This window comes from Cygnus atratus, chromosome 2, assembly GCF_013377495.2.
Source record: "Cygnus atratus isolate AKBS03 ecotype Queensland, Australia chromosome 2, CAtr_DNAZoo_HiC_assembly, whole genome shotgun sequence".
NCBI classification, from domain to species: domain Eukaryota; kingdom Metazoa; phylum Chordata; class Aves; order Anseriformes; family Anatidae; genus Cygnus; species Cygnus atratus.
The window spans coordinates 21,968,700-21,986,129 of record NC_066363.1 but is presented as its reverse complement, the minus strand read 5'-3'; the positions used below and the strand labels follow the sequence as shown (position 1 = coordinate 21,986,129).

General features: G+C 41.0%; 1 protein-coding gene across 2 annotated transcripts in view; it reads right to left on the bottom strand.

Annotated features, from left to right (window-relative positions):
• Positions 1-17,430, bottom strand: part of RSU1 (Ras suppressor protein 1) — a 98,443-nt gene that overhangs the window by 49,478 nt on the left and 31,535 nt on the right. For both annotated transcript variants that reach the window (XM_050708797.1, XM_035545308.2), the window contains exon 8: positions 9,477-9,609. In XM_050708797.1, coding sequence (XP_050564754.1) covers positions 9,477-9,609 — 133 coding nt within the window. The remainder of the gene's footprint in view (positions 1-9,476; positions 9,610-17,430) is intronic.

The window sequence follows — 17,430 nt, the reverse complement described above, 5'->3', positions numbered from 1 at the left end:
AACTGTGAAGGTGAATATTCTTGCATTTATTATTATTGCTTAAATGAAGCTGGAGCAATTGAAATGGTCAGTATCCTAAGTAATTCTATTTACTGTTTATGCTCCTGCATACTTCACACAACAATTTTTTTGGGCCAAATTCCCCAACCAAGCATAATACTGAGTTGGACTGAGAAATCCTGTGGCATACATGGTAGAATTGTCCAATTTTCAGGCTACAATTATCAAGAAAATGTTCGTTTTAATAACACGAATTTCAAGTTAAATCTCATCACAGCCGCTTTCAAACCTGTGCCTCAGGTATAAAGGGCTGTAGAAGTGCATATAAACTGGATAGCAGTAATACCTGCTAAAATAAAAACACAGCTTTTAAGAAGTTTTATCAGAGAAGCACCACTAAATTAAGTCAAAATCATTTCCACTTAAGCCTTCCGTTGGATAAACAGTTGATAAAGGCAATCATAAAACTAGGGACACTTCTCTATCTAACCAATAGCCTTCAACAGAAGAGTAAAAAAAAAAAAAAAAAGCTAAAGATCACACTAAAATCCTCAAATAATGTGAGACTGAAATAAGAAACTGGAGTTCAATAAAAGCCAGCATGCAATAAACCAGATATGACTGCATTGAGAATAGAAATTGCAGACAGTTCTGCTTGATTATAAAAGCGCCACTTTTAAATTTATCTTTCAAATAAAACCAGCAACTGTGTGCAGTAACTCTTCTTGTTTGGTTGTAAAGAACCAAACTGAAGAAGAAAACAAGAAAGCGAGTCAATTGAGCTGCGAAGATTACAAAGGGTTAAGCAGCTTACCGCCACTTACTGTTAGCTACGCGTTACCAGAAATCCTTTACTGCCACCAATGTGTTTTCCACATTAGTTCTCAATTAGCATTGTGTTGTCTGCTATTTCCTATTTATTTTTCTCCCTGCTGAGGTCTTGAGGATTTTCTTTAAAACTTTCCATCCTTTTTGTTACCTACCGTAAAGACCAATTTGTGTTCTCACCAACATCCTCACAGAAAAGATCAGGTAAGGTACCTTCAGAAAACATCAGTCCAGTTGCTTAATTGCATACATTTTGGACGCGCTGCCTTGGCTTGGCAACAAGACCGCCCAGCCAGGCTGCAGGGCAGGTTGAGAAAAGCCCTGGGACCCCCTGGGGATGAGGAGCTGGACTCTCCACGTGCACAGCAGCTACAGCAGTGGAGCACATCCGACGCTGGATATGAAGCCTTAAAATTATGGTAAAGTCTAAAATCAGGCAATAGACCGGTATTTCGACACCTACCTGGACAACCTGCTCTAAGGAACCTGCTTTGGCAGGGGGGTTGGACCTGATGAGCTCTGGAGGTCCCTTCCAACCCCTGCAATTCTGTCATCTCTATGTACTAGGCAAAACATCTTAAAAGCCACGGTGGTTCACACAGTAACATACACCAACGTGCTGATTTAAAACACAAAAGATATGTTTCAAAAGGCATCCTGACACAATCAAAGGAGGAGAGAAAAATAAACCTGCTACTTTCTGTGGCAGCTTACCCTTATTAGGAGCTTATTAGCACCTTTTCCCAACACTGTACCTAGCTTTCTCCTCTCATTCTGACTTGTGCTCTCAAATCACTTGAGGTGTGTCTGCACCTACTCATTTTAACACCCCTTTAAAACTACTGACACCAGACCTGAACTCAGTCGAAGTGTAAAGAAGCGAGTTCCCATTCCTGTATTTATTACACCGAGGCTTCTCCTAGGCCTTTCAGATATGGCATTGAAGCTGACAGTGCACTTCGGTTATATTATGTCTCAGACATTTTTCAGAGCCACTTGCTTTCTGGAAAGCAGCATTTGCTCCTTTTTATCTCCTCCCATAACCATAACCACAAAGTGTGGCATACCCTGCGTGCCTTACTCACAGATGCGCAGCTCTGCTCTGAGCTGCTTTAAAACACGCTGCGCATGGGCATGGTGTCTTAAGCAATCCAGGACAGCCGTATTTTCACTGCCTTCACACCAGCTTCTGGGGCGTCCACAATTTTAGTCAGTAATGACTGTGTGTATTTGCTTCTAAATAACTGAGGAAAACATCAAAGGGTTTTAGGGCAGATCTCTGTGGAGCTCAGCAGCGGCGCCCTTGTTAATAATTACCTCCCATGACCTACCAGACAGTTGTTAATTCTTTTTAGTGTTTGCTTTATTGAAATTATACAGTGCTAATTTTCTAATGATAACGTTCAAGCCTTACAAGCTCAATCCTCCACAAAACTCTCCTGCAGTTAAAGATTTGCCTCAACTAACCAAATTTATAATCTCTCTTTAGGACAGTTTTTAAAATCACATTAATGCCTTAGTTGTATTAATTACACTCATATTACGGTCATATCCTTTAAGTCTTGGAATCCCACGTCTCCTCTTCACTAACCCAGAACTTTAGTCAGACTAAACTAGTTCGTAGTAAGTGCGTTCGATTTATTTGCCTTCCTTGTTGTTGGAATGATGCTAGCACTGCTGCCGCTTTTTGGCATGTTCCTGACATCACGATTTAATTAAAAATGAACTTCGGTGAATCCACGCTCTTTCACTCAACTCTCCTTAACCTCCTGAGTGCACATCCCCAGCCCTGGAGGTTCAAAACCATTTCTCAACAAAATGCTGGTCAGGCGTCTACCTAGTGGACTGAAAAATATTTCATCTTCCCTAAAAGACACAAACACCATCCTGCTTCCACTGAACACAGAACAGAAGCATAACAGAACGTGACTTTCTTTCCTTCACCATTATTAATGATCTGAATACCATAGTTTAGAAAAGGACACCTTTCATTTCAGAGAGCCATAACCAGTCTCTCCCACGACTAAGAGCCTAACAAAGTAGATCCCAGTCTGGGTCAGCCCTTTTTCCCACCACACTTATTTCATTCAGTCCCACCTGTGCTTTTTTCCTGCTCAGGATGCCATTTGCCTGCAGTTGCACATCTTAATCTTTGCTTAAACTGCAATCTGTCCTCTAGGCTAGGCCCTTAATTCTGTTTCTTACCAATTTCTTTGAGACATCCCTACCTGTTCCTCATTTTGGATTTTACTGTAATTACCAGTGCTTTGTAACTCAACTACTGATCTTCCCTTGCTGCATGATTATACATAACTTTGTATTGTTCCCCTACTCCCTGTATCCTACTGTGATTCTTTTCCCACCTTTGGTTTCATCAAATCCTCAGCTTTTGTGCTTTCCTCAGTTCTTCATTCCAATTCTGCTTCTAACCCAGCTCTAGACATCAGCACCAGTGACTTAAACCCTGGGTTATCATCGCTGACGTGGTAAATGGATTACTGCATAATATCCTAAACTTTATATGAAAGTTCACATCTAAGGGAATGGTAATATCAGTAGTTAGGTCAGTATTTATATGTATAGTATCTATATCTGTCAGATACATCAGCGATAGCTTCATTTTTATTACATATCCATCTTAGCAATATATAAACACAAATATATACAGATACAGTTTTTCTTGTTTATCTTTCAACACGGGTTCCAGTTTGCGTTGGGGAAGAGTTACAGATTTGCATGTAAATGTTGTCCAAAGATGTCAGGACTCTGAGTCATCTACTGTCTTTGTTGGAAATAATGTACTAATATATTATCAATTTTTAAAATACAGCCAATAAATACAACATTTGGGTGGAATACAAATCAGTATTTTCATATAAAATATACAGTACCATGCCTTAGATAAAACAAAACCAAATGTAAATTACATTTTTATACTTCTCCACATCAAACTGATAAAAGATTTTTACTGGTTAATTGCAAATTTTTACTGATACGTGACTGAAATGTTTAAATTAGGATTATAAACTCCTGTTTATTTCTTAGCTATTCTGGATCTTGCTTCTTGCCTTCCTTGGAATGAAGTTTCACGTTCAATGACCTCATCTGTGCAGGAGATGGGGCATCTCAGAGAATTGCACCTATGGTAAATCACTGAGGTCACCTTGTTCCCACCATCATTACCTAGTCATTGAAATAACCCTAAACCACAGGAGATCACAGCCACCACTGGCACAGATGGTACATCCATGTCAGTGACCAAATGATAACGATGCCAGGCTAAAAAGTCACTGAAATATGGAAGTGAGCTCCAGCAATGGACTACTGGATATATGAAACCGTCTTATTTTTTGCACAGGGCGCAGGATAACCACAGTGTAAAAGCGAGAAGGGGAAAGAAGTACTTCCTCAAGGTTCATGTTAGGAGCACACACACGAGAGCAATCTCTGTAGGAACAATGACAATGCCTGTTCTAGAACGCGAAGTACTGGAAGAAAATTTCTATTCCACAAACTACCGAAGAGTACAAGAGTTATTTCTGAATACTATTTGTATTCTAGTGCATTCCTTTGAGTATCTTACCAGTCTCCTTTAGTTGTTAAAAATAAATGCAAAAATACTCCTCATTACTATAACCCATAAAAAGAATCCCTTTTTTCCTGACCTGTGCCTGCTGACCTGGAAGCAGCGGGGATTTGCCACACAGTGGTGGGGTTCCAGCAGGATAGTTCATCCTAAAGAAGAAAGATGGAGAGGAGACTGTCTCTAGGGAGAGGACTGAATCAAGGGTGGATTCTCCCAGACTGTCACTGATGTTAAAATGAGGTTTTCACTTGCAATGCTTAGCACAGGGAAACCTATGCTTCAGTGTTGCCAAGCGATATATGCTCAGCATAGCATTCATCAAACTATTTCCACTGGTAAGAGTGTGTCAGGCTTGAAAACGGCTTGCTCCTCTACCACCGTTTCTGATGGAAATGTGAAAACCACAGCCTACTTCCTTTTGCAGAACATCTTGCTGAGATTCTCGACTCCAGGCTGACTGCCTCCTGGGGAAAGCAGCTTTCTAGAAACTTAACTAACGGTCACTGTTCTATCATAATTCTGCCTTGCTGAAATAAGGAGGTCAAACGAGGAGAATCATTAAAGAAAGTGTTAAAAGTTGAGTGTCGGGTTCAACAGCAGCTTAACAGCGCAGTAAGTCTGAATGCCATTCTAAGTAATCAGCATTTAGCAAATCGTTTTGTTTCAGCTGAGATCATGCCATCAGGTGATGATGACTGCTACAGACTGCTGTGACAAAAGCAAAATCACTACCCTTTCTGTTACAAGAACAAACAGGCAAAGAGCAACTTTCACATGAAGATTGATCAAGAGCACATGATCGATTAATGCCTGAAACATACCCAAAGGGCAGCTTTCTGGATTAACTTTGAATCTGTGAATGTCAGCAACCAAATCCACCCCCAGGTACCAATTGCACATCTGAGCTTTACCTCACCTTAATCAAATCACTAATTATCTTACACCAATCCTGACAAGCATCACAGGATTTCAGTTCTTCACAGGAGTTTAATTCACTGGTTTCTTTCAAACATTTATGTCTGTCTGCACTTGTCTAAGTGCATTATAGCCACTAAATCATATAATCCATCATCTCTTTGTTGGTATCCTACACAGAGAAGATCCTCTGAAAACATGCTTGTAACAAAAAGGTCACTTTGAAAGTTGAACACACACATGAATAAGAAATAAAACATTTAGTTAAGCTCTCAGAGGAGATGAGGTTGCCATTACCCTTTACTATCTGAACAAGTCTTTCAGCTGCTTTTCAATCACACCATGATGCCACACGGGGAGTTTAATGGCACCTCCTGAGCATCTATAGAATCAAGGCCAACATTCAGCTTACTGCCTTAACTTTCAAAAAGCCAATGTGGCAGTCAGAGACTAAGAATCATTACATTCTTGGCAAACTGACCTGTTTCCAAATGATGCTGTCACAGGATGATGTGTACAGTGGGCGTCTTCTAGCCAACAAAAGCCAGCGAAGTGCCATACGCTGCTGAGTTGCCTGTTGAGAATTAAGAGCCCCGCCACACAGATTTTCTGACACAGTATATGGCCCAGCTTCTTGTCAGCACAAGTCTTCCGTGAAAAATGGGGGGTTGAGAAATCACCTGGCGCCATTTCTCATCAAAGGTAATGAAATTAAAGGAAAGAGCCTACTAAGTAGGAGCAGCTGATCTGAGTGGCCTACTGACTGACACCCTTCTGAAGTCAAGTACTACTCCCATTTGGTACTTGGTGCTCAACTACCATGTAAAACAGGAGTGTGAAAATGTACAGGTATGTGAGACAATGATATTTGTTTTAGACATATTCATCCCTCATGGGTGTCATCTCTACTTACTAATTAATTACTAGGGCAGGAATATCCTAAACTGAAGCTAAAAATGGGGTGACATTTTTCACCGAATATGCTTGAAAGGGCCAGGGTATTTCACTGGAGAAAGAAGAGTTTTTTGATCTATTTGGTAGTTGCTTCACAAATGCAGCCTCATAGAAACAATGGAAAACTCTGATGGGGATTGTAGCACTGTTACGGCTTGTGCCAGCTATCAGAAGAAACCTCAAGGTTTAGTAACGTGACTGCAAATGAGCAAATTGCCAATACTTAGTGAGTTACTACTTTCTGGCTGAGATAACAGCAACTGAGTAAATACGATGATCTAGCCATTGAAAACACAAAATAAAATATATTAATGTAAACCACTTAGTGAAATGTAACTCGCTAAGGCCCTGAAACTTGGCATTCGTGATTGCGTGAGCATACCCTCTCTGTCTTAGCCAGCATAGACAATGTTACACTTGTAAACAAAGTAAAATCAATATTTCCAATCAGCTAGCAAAAGCATTGGGCATAGCAAGAGAATTACCATCTCTGGCGCTCAAAATTCATCTACAATATAGATGCACAGTCCCCAGTTTATGGAAGTCCACATCTGCCTGTACCTCAAAGTAAACTTCCTGATCTGAGATGACAATACTGATTGTAAGCTACGAATAAGTATGAACTGTTCCCTCTTCTCAGTATTGCAAGTGAGGTTACCCAACCTCAGAAGTCTATCCAACCACCCAGTTAACTATATTGCTTTGTCTCAGATTAAAAGTTAAGCCTGGGTCTATCAAATATAAGTTAATTTTAATGGTGGTTTGTTTTTTTTTGGGGGGGGGGACGACGACACTGAAGGATCCAAAGAAATCTAATTGTTCTAATGTGCTTAAAGTAGATATCTACAGATAAAATTACTACATTCACATTTCAGTTTAGTGATTTGCTTAATGAGCAAAAAAAAAAGATACAATACCTGGACAATCTCTGGAAGAAAAAATGAATCTGAAGATGTATAGTTGTTAAAGGGAAAAGATCAAATTTTCAGCACAAAAAGGAGTTTACATTTCTTTTATGTTCACAGCTTATTTGCTTTTGTGCACAATAACACTACAAGACCTGTTAACCAGATTATGCCATTTCTTACAAGATTTAAGATCTAAAATTGGCTTTCCACAAATTGAAAAATGTCTGTAGCAGGTGGCATGCAAGTAATTCTCAGATCACATATTTAGAGGAAACTGGAGATAAAAAGGACAGTCTTTTTCACTGGGAAAGTCTACAAACTCTTTACAGCATACATGAGACAAGCACAATGAACAACCAAAACAAGTTGCTACTGGGATTCTAACAAAATTACACTGCTATTTTTAATTTACAATTTAAATGTAATATGGTTATATGCTGGAAACAAGAATAAAACACCTTCTTTATCTTCTCTGCACATGTTTTTTTCATCACTATCTTTTACAATACGACATTTTAACTGAATAAGCTGCTAAGATCAAAGGTGAATTCTGAATGACCCATGCAATGATTCTTTTGATTCCATTTTCCCCCTATCAATGGCTAAAGTCTGAGTTTGCTTGCACTGTCAACTAGAAAGGCTTCAAATATTTCCTCTGGTCAAAATCAAAATCAACCCATTAGGCAACAAGACACCATCACACCTCAGCAAAGAACAAGACAGCAAACATAATGTGGTGTATTTAAAACAAAGAGCAACAGCTGAGGCAAGCGATGAATTACAGAATCTTTTATCTTAATTTTGGGTGCACAAGGAAAGTCAACGGAGCGGTTTATTACTCTACTGCTACAAAATCATTATTTATTACCATTTTTTATTATAGATAGATACAAAGAGCTCCCCCAAAAAATCTTAGCATGGGTCAAATTCTTAAAATTTCAGTCATTGAAACTTTGCTGTCCTCATGATACCCAGCGTTGTCCATATGAGACCTGCGTGAGGCACCCTAATTTACACTGCTTAAGCAGGAACATAAAATTGGCCATAAGAAATTACAAAACATGTTATCAAGAAACCCAGATGCAGCTGCACAGTGGACTGTGGAGATAGGTCTAAGGAGACAGCTGCTTCCCTCCACCATGTCTGCAGAAGAGAATACTGCTGGAAGAGAGGTATTACAGCCTACTTATATCTTTGAATAAATGTATGTTGAGAACTGTGTATTACTGGACAAAGATCAGGATACTTCTCAGGCACACAATTTCTGTAACCACACTCCAATCTGTGACCCTTTTCACTTAAATTTTGTAAATGAAGAACAGCGTGCAAAAGTCACTGCTGGATCATTTACAGTTTCACACAGAAATTCACATCTCAGTTACTTAATGGGAATCCCAAAACCTTCATCTACGAATGCTCTCTGTTGGTAATTGACAGATATTGTATAAGAAATGGTCAGAAATGCTTCTAAATTACTAAAGTATAAATTTAAGTAAAGGGGAAATGCAAAAACTAAGTTTCTAACCTCGGGGTACCATCTGTTGTACTACCTGCTGATTCTAGAAAGACAGCATCAAGGTAGTTTGCAGACACAAAAATAACTTCCCTTGTGAAGTTTTACTGGGACTGGTAATGTGGATAGTTTTCGTGTGAGGAAATATTTCAATTCAGTGAATGATTAATGATTAAATACATTATTTCCCAAACAAATACTTAGCACTTGTACACAGAATTCTGAATTAAAATGGACAAGCCCAGCATGAGGTCTATTTTATCCAATTACACTGTTGAAGAAAGCAGCAGTACCTTTATTTGAATTGCCAGAGTTATGGACTTATGTAAACCAGCCCAGACCAAAACAGGTTTGAATTCTGGACAGTTCTTTCAATACTTAAGAAACTTACAGCCAAAACCATCAACAAATACTTATTTCAGTCTATAAAACTGTACTGCACATACTTAAAATTAGTACTTTTCAAAGGCTTTTAATTCTTGCTCTTCTACATCCCTCATGCTATCTAAAAGCTTTTAGAAAGGAACCACAAATGCAGGACGATATTGAACCATCTTTATGCCTTTCTAAATTATCTGAATCACATTCATTTACCTTCTTGTTAGTAAAACTCCTTGATAAAAATGTACAGGTTTGCCTGTTTGCCCCGAATCCCAAGATAGTGCATGGATTATGAAAGAAGGGTGTAACTATAACACTTTGCTAAATACACCCCAGGGAAAAAACAGAACACACCACCTACAGCACATTAACAGTGTCATGTAATACTCACTATTTGTATGTTTCTGAACGAATGTATTCAAAAACATGAGACACTCCCAGCTGGAACTGGTCGGCTATTGGGGTCACCCAAGGATTGTTCTCTGCTTTGAAGACTTGCTTTTGACCAGTCAAATCCAAATTACCTGCAAGGGATTTAAAAAATGGCATATGAAAAAATATGAAAATAAAAAAAAATAAAGAAATACCTTGCTGTGAATAAAAACCTTTCATTCATTTCAGAGATTACAAAGCAAATGTTTCAGGTTTAACAGAGAGGAAAAGGAGACATGATAGTTCCAACCATGATGGATGCTGCTGCTATTCATTTCAGTGGTACTACATATTGCACAGCAGGCTTGAACTCAGCCCACTGTTTATAATTTTTATTCATTGAATTAGCTTTGTTTTGGAAAAATTTGCCACCCAAAAACCACAACAGTACTCTACTGAAACTCTTCATGACTATGGATAAATTATGGATAAATTCCAGAAAGGTCTACGCATTGCAATCATTTGTTCTTTAAATTAAAATAGGAAATCTCTACCACCATTTCAGTGTTTTTTTATGTGAATTTTGTGATGAAGGGAGCCCCAGCAATCCCCCCAGAAATCCAAAGCCACAAATATAAAAATAAAAAAATCTTCATATAGATAACCATGGGAAACAAAACATAGAAATACTAGGTTTTGAAGCCTGACCAAGCCAAGCTGTCAGGGAATTCTAAAATCAACCTGATGTGCTAATTTTTCAAAATGAAAGGCACCTGTGTAAGTAGCATGAGCACACACATTTGCTACAGGCACTTCCACAAGCCGTCTGCGTTTCCCCGTGTTCTACATTCCAGCTGATCTTTACCATGCTTCTCTCCGTAAGAAGGGTTAATGCAATTAGAGTAAAGACAGACCATTATACTGTGTGAAAAGATGTCATGCATCTCATATCGGCCCATCAACAAGTTACCGTTACCTTACCGGGCTCATCTGTCAGCTGTCTGAGGGCTGTTCTTTTTAAATAACGACATGCAGGAAGCATCTCACCCCTCTGTCAGTCAGGCAGCGATCGCCCTGACTGCCTTACGCTCCAGTGCCTCCAGTTAGGAGCCTCGCGCCCGGCTCCTTTATTATGGGACACGCCAGCCCTGGTGTTCTAACAAGGATCAGGAAGGAGGATTAAGTACTGTGACAACGAGGACCTAATAAGCTAGAAAGCCGGGTATCTAAATCTGTGCTGGCTGGCTCGAGACACAGGCTCACACCATTCACTGCTCAGTGTAAGGCACAGGCCACCGGGGAAGCCAGCCCGCGCTGCGATTAGCAGTAACCCTCTGACCGATGCTGCTATGAAGATCATGTATCACTCAGAGGCTTACTCTGCAACAGCAAATTGGATTTTCCCTTTTATTACCTGCAAAACACCACATGCATTTCTCTCCAGAACTACCAACACTGTAAGCGCTCGCGTATAATTACAGCCCTCTAAGTACGGCGTCAAGATGAAGCGATGCATCTGTACACAGCTCATAAAAATAGTTGCATCTGGGGAGACAAACTTAGCCCCATCATGGGTCAGATTCAATGTTGTCTACAAGAATAAGCTTCCCATTCCCAAAATCTCAACGACAAGCTTCTTAGCTGAATTCCCAACTTGTTTCAGATATGTACAGCCCAAGGAATGCTGCCGTATGTTTCCCACCCCCACAGTGGAGCACGCCCACTTCCAATCCTAAATACCACACGCCCATTTAAATGTAATTAATTGAAATAAATACTATTCTACTAGAGCCAAAGAAGTCTTACAGCAAAAAGAGGACTGCTCAAGCAAAATGAACTGCAGAGCTCCAGCCACTTCACTTTCCTCTGCCTTCTCTTTGTCCCAAATGTTATTGGAGCAGGTAGAGACACTATACTTTTTACAAGAGTAAAATTAATCTACTTATGGCAAAAAAACGGGGCACCCACAAGTCTGGAATCCACACCTAGATCCAGCTCCTCCCGGCTCAGGAAGCACCTGGGCAAGGCAGCAGCTGCTCTGGGAGCGCTTCTCCAAGGCAGTGCAGGTGGCATCAGGGGTCACAACTGCTACCTCATCCCCGGGGGGTTTAATCAAAGAACTTAATAATGCTTTGTACCATGCAAAGAAAGAACCCTTCCATCTTCATGGTAAGCAGTCGCCAGAGAACAGGTGCCAGAGAAGAGGTGCTCTTTGGCAGGAGGAGTCAAGGAGGGCTGTCTCAAAGAAAGGAGGAAGGACAGGGCACCTAGCACTTTAACAACCCCTCCTCCCCCCATTCAACACCAAAATTTCCACCTGGGAAACATCCTGTAGGCAATGAAGGGCAGAAAACTAAGCATGGTACAGAGAGCCTGTCCCACCTTACCAGCACTAGGGGAAGAATGCAAGCTGTCACTCCTGCCACACAGCAAGCAAACTGAGAACAAAGAAGCCTTAAAACTAAATCGTGAAATGGGCTGAGAACGTGTGGCTCATCCCAATACCTTGTCCAGGGTCACGTCCTGGTGCCCTTCTGTGTTTCCAGCCAACCCACCTGTGACGGGCCCCAGCACACCCGCAGCAGCCTGGCACAGAGGATCAAACGTGCCTGCAGCGATGGCTCCGACACTGGGATGATTGGAGTCGTGCTCTGTAGCCGGGCACCTCGCAGATGTGTCCCCTCCAAACAGCCCCCTTGCCTAGAAGTATTTTTAACAGCAGCACTCCGCTAAGAAATGCCCTTATCCTATCCCTGCAGCACCAGATCCAAGGGCCAGGGAAGGAGACGTGGCAGATGTGCCTTTACACAGAGTGTCTAGCAGCAACAGCAGCACACTATCCCCAGGCCTTCAAGAACTTTACATACCGTTCTGCTACACAGATCACATCAAACCCCTCTGGTATTTTTAGTAAGTAAAAGACAAAATTGCCTGTAGTAATAAAACCAGTACTGAAGATTCAGTCACAGTGTATTTTAGGGTTGGAGACTGCATTGGTCTACACTGGTTAGTTTTTAACATGCACATCAGCCTATAAAAAACAAAACAAAACAAAACCTGTTCGTCATTAATAAAATTTGGCATAACATGCAGGCTATAATTGTATTTCTTTATAATGGACTTATGGTTCTTGGTATTTGGCCAGCATGAACAAGACCAACTCCCCTGAAACCCATTACAGTCACATACCTCTGGTAAGAGAGAAGGCCGTCCTTAAGACCAGTCAGCACAGCCCCTTCCCTACGTCCCAGAAATGTTTTTCATATTATTTTTGAAAGCTTCTAATGTTCTTCTTAAAATTAGTTAATCAAACCTATATATCCCAGATTCAGGTTCTGACACGCATCAAGGACTTTCTAATTTCTAAGCCTGAAGGATAATTGTTGTTTGTTTTGTACCTTGAATAGACTTCCAAGTAGGAAGAATGCAAAGTGGATATGTGCTGCTACCAGAGCCAGCAGAGAGGAAGGTCTAACAGCTGGCTGGACAACCTGCTCAGAGACCGAAGCTTTCTAAAAGGAGTATACCGTGTGGTCTAACGAAATACCTGATCTTGGCAATGACTTGTCTGAGCAGTCATTGTATCTAAAGATGATCCTGAAGCATTAAGTCCGAATAGATCTGTGTGACTGAACTTGTGCTTAACTCACCTTAAAAATAAATTGTTCCTATGTCCATCTACAGATCTGCACCAAAAAGTGCCTTGAATTTTCAAGGATAAAATCAAAGTGTACATATTTTTAATTTTGATCCACTTTAGCTTATTTCATTTATCGGCTAAAAATGCCATTTATCACTGCATACATTCAGAGCTTGCACGGCCATGAGTGGACAGAGGACATCTTACGAGCACGCCCCATCCTGAGTGACATCCCAGGGCAGACGCAGCTACAGTTTCCCTGCACCTCCCTTGATAGAGCTATCCTGCACTTGATCTCAAGTGCGCTAGATAACATTTCTGGTTATTTTCCTTCAGCGCTGTTGAAATAAAAGTCGTTTGTGTAAACACTCATATTTTGCTCAACTGCCTGCAAAAGTCAGAAGAGAGCTCATAAAAGCAGATAAAATGCTGCCTCCCTCAGTCTTGTTTGTGGAAAAGTGTCAAACCCTACCATAATGCTACCTCTGACCCAGCCCAGCGGTGTCTCCAGACTTCCCCAGCTCTTCCTGTCGTTAGACCCAGCCTGCAGGCACCTCTCATATTCGGCTATAAATCCCTCAGTCTCCTGTGCTGTATGGTACACATCAGGTAAATATTATACACCAGGCGTGTATGCATAAGGTATAATAAAGTCTGGTTAGTATACATAGGCATTATTTCAATACAAACAAAACGCAACAATATGAACACAAAACTGACTTGTCCTTTCCATTCCAACGCCCCTCAGCAACACTCTAAATACTTTCAAAAATTAAAAGGCGAAATAAAGTAATTAAACAGCTCTGACATTTGAGAAGTGAACGCTGGCATTCAGCGTAAGACACATGATCCGAGCTGTAAAATGCCAGATCTACGCTTCTTTGTAATGGCTTAAATTCATCCCTAGTGGAGCTTCATTAAAACCAGTGGAATTCCAGCTGAACTAATTTGGGGCCTGTATCCTGTTACATTTCACTTCTGCTTCCCGTTGACGTTCTGCCTCGCCTTCCAGCCTGCAGTCTCCAGTACCGACCTCCAGGAGAGTCCTCAGGCAGTAACGCCTTCATTTTAGTGATTCCTCTTAATACTGCGATTTAAATGTTCTTTCCCTTTACAACACAGAGGTCTTACTCTTTCAGTGTCATACATAAGGACAGGAGGAATGAAACTAATTTTATTTCTTTGCTTAGATATAAATACCCCTGAATCCTGTTTTATTAAAGGCTAAGTAAGGGATCAATCCACTACACTAAATTTAAACTTAGGTTGTATGTAAAAATATGTCTATGCTGGCTTGTTTTAGATTCACTTTATACTACAGGGCTTATAATTTTTATTACTTTTGTGGCATGTGCTTTGCCTCCATAGAGAGAGAGATTGGTTTAAGCATGGGGGTGGAGGAAATGTCATGACTATTTTATCATAAAAATGATACCAAAGCAATTAATTGTGAAGACTGTCTTAAATTCTATGTAAAAACATGAAAATATATACTCATTTCTATGGCATAGTTGTATCAAAAGCAAATGATTTTTACACAAGTCTTAAGTGTAAGTTGGGGATCGGTAACTCAGATCACTCCTATAAAATGGAAGCTCATCTCTGCTTTGAAGACCTCTATCGCTTTTGAGGGATTAGAAGGAGAAGAGAGTAGATTTAAATGGTGGTTATAAAGGAGCAGTAGGGTAACACAGAACAGAGGAAAGACTTGTACACAAGCAAAGTGTGACTCAATCTTCTTTGGCATCCGCTAAAACTATCATGGAAATAGTACGATAAACAGATCCACAGCTCCATAACATATGTTGAAAACATACATTTGCTTATCAATGAGCTTCTAGGTACCAAAAGAAAACAAAACGAGTAAGTCTAAACCTAGGCTGAAGCACCCCCAAAAGATCAACCCCAGCATCACTTTTGCCCTCTCACCAGTAAACTCCTTTACAGGAGAAGCTCTAGCCGCATCGTGTGGAGCGATCAGCACTTCAGACAACTCTGAAACTGCGTTTGTCTTGGTTGTGCTTGGACCGAAGTTGTCTACGTTTTACTTAACAGGGAAGCAGTTTCGAGTCTCAGCTAACAAGAAGTCAGATCAGGTAGATGCTAAGAAGCCTTACAGATACTCCCCAGCATCCTTCCGACAGAAGCAGGCTGGAAGCCTTCCTCCGGCTGTTTGTCTGACCGCTCAGATGGGAGTGCTGAAGCCTTGCCTGCGAGTGTGAGACGGGAAGCCCCAGGGAAGAGAAGTCTGAATGAGCAATCTGAAAGGCAGACACTGAAGCCTAAGCCCATCATCAGTTCTACAATTACTTTCAGAGACAGAAAACAGGAGCCCAGATATATAGTAACCGCGCACGTTATTCTACCGATTTCTGAGACTTAAGTGAAAATTTCCAATAATGAGTTCAGAGATTAGACCCTGACTTGAATGTTCTCTTGAATACATCTAACCGCAGAGCTTTGCCCAGTTATCCCCGTGTCAGTTCAGTAATTGAAGTGTTTAACAAAGACAGTTGGAACAGAAAAACACGTGGTCTGAAACATCAGGAGATGGAGATTCTGCCACTGGTGTTTTGTTCAGACGGTTCATCACTTTGTTAAAAGGCATTCTTCATTTCTGTTCTCAACTGGGCTGCCACAGTTCTTCAGCACTGCTGCTTGTCCTGCCCTCCTACAAGACAGGACAATCACCCGTGCTTTCATCTCACGGAGGTAGTCAGGGTCTGCACCTAAGTCTCTTCTCACTCCTCCCTTTGACAGGTTAAATAAAGACTCAGATTATTCTGTGTGATCCCAGAACAGCTATTCCATTTGCTTGAACTCTCAGCAAAAAGACCACGGCAGAAATAAATAAAGTGAAAGCAAACCAACTAGATCTTGAATTCTTTACCCTTGAAGTCAAGGTGAGGTGATACAAAGCATACCGGTACTGCTTCAGCCGCTGCTATTCCAATTCTAGGGGAAGAAGATTGTACTCTCCAGCCCTGTCCTGCCTCAACCTTTCATAGGACTGAATTCACTTTGTTTTAAACCATCTTCTGAGATATTTACATGAAATTCCAACGAAACAGCAAAGGTCAGCCAGAATCATTCCAGCAAAGCTCAATGGAGAGGCTGACACGAGAAGACTTTCACTCAAGAATGTGTCAGGTCTGAAGATGAAGCTTGAGAAAAACATCAGGATGCACGAAATACCCAACTCTTCCCTCCAACAACATCCCAGGTATTAAGCACAGGAGGGATACAGACCTGGCATATTCACAGCTTCCTATCCAAGTCACAGGAAGATTGGCTGACTCTCTTGGATCAAGCCCTAGCAATTTCTACCATCACTGCACAGAACAAAATCTGACATTAGCAGGATGACGAGTAGCAGCAGTAAACATCAGCGTTCACAGAGGAGAGCCACCAAACAGGAACTTGCTCAGTACGGTGCACAAGGCACTCCCAGTCAAACACCCCTGGGCTCATGACTTGTACTTTCACATGACAAATCACGCCGTCTCAACAGCCAAACTCCACCACACGCTGCCTTCAGGCAGGTACCAAGGCAACCAGGCTGATGCCACTGTGTGGGTAGCTAAGGGGAGCTGGAGAAGAAACAGCATTCTGGCAGAAACCCGGGAAATTATTTCCGAACGCTTGCTATATTCTGTCTAAAACCATTCCGAGTGAGTTCAGACTAGATGAGATTCATTTCTCCAACATCCCTGATGTAAGTGAAAGAGACCACTTACTAGGCAACCACTGTTTTCTAGCTCTGAAAGGTGAACTGGGCTGGAAATGCCTTTTCCTTGTTGCTCTGTGTAGCAAACGCCCGGTGCTTACTGGGACCTCCAGGAGCAAGGCAGCAGTCCCCGCTACAAAACACGCTGCTGTGCGACAGAGGCTTTTGGAACAAAGAGAATTAACGTGGTGTCAAAGACGTTTAACATCAAAGGCGTTTTAATGGAACAGGAAGTGTTACAGGCTTAGAGGATCAGCATCCCAATTTATTCTGAAATACATCGCACATTTTACCGACCTCAGAAATTCCCACGGGATTCTCAATTACACAAGAACTCGAAGCATTCTCTCTTTGAAGGGTTCCTATTGGACCGAAATCTAGTTAATTTAAAAATATGAGCTCAAAAATATTTCACTGGATTGCTTGTGCCCTTTACCTTTGAAATTTCCATTCAAAAAAGCCTGTAGAGTATTCAGAAGGGTGAAACCAATTTTGAGTAGTATGAAACGCATAAAATGAACGTTTAACAACAAAAAAAATTGTTCTAATAGCCTCTAATTACAGCTCTGACAGAACAGACATAATTATTTGCTTATAGAAACATCA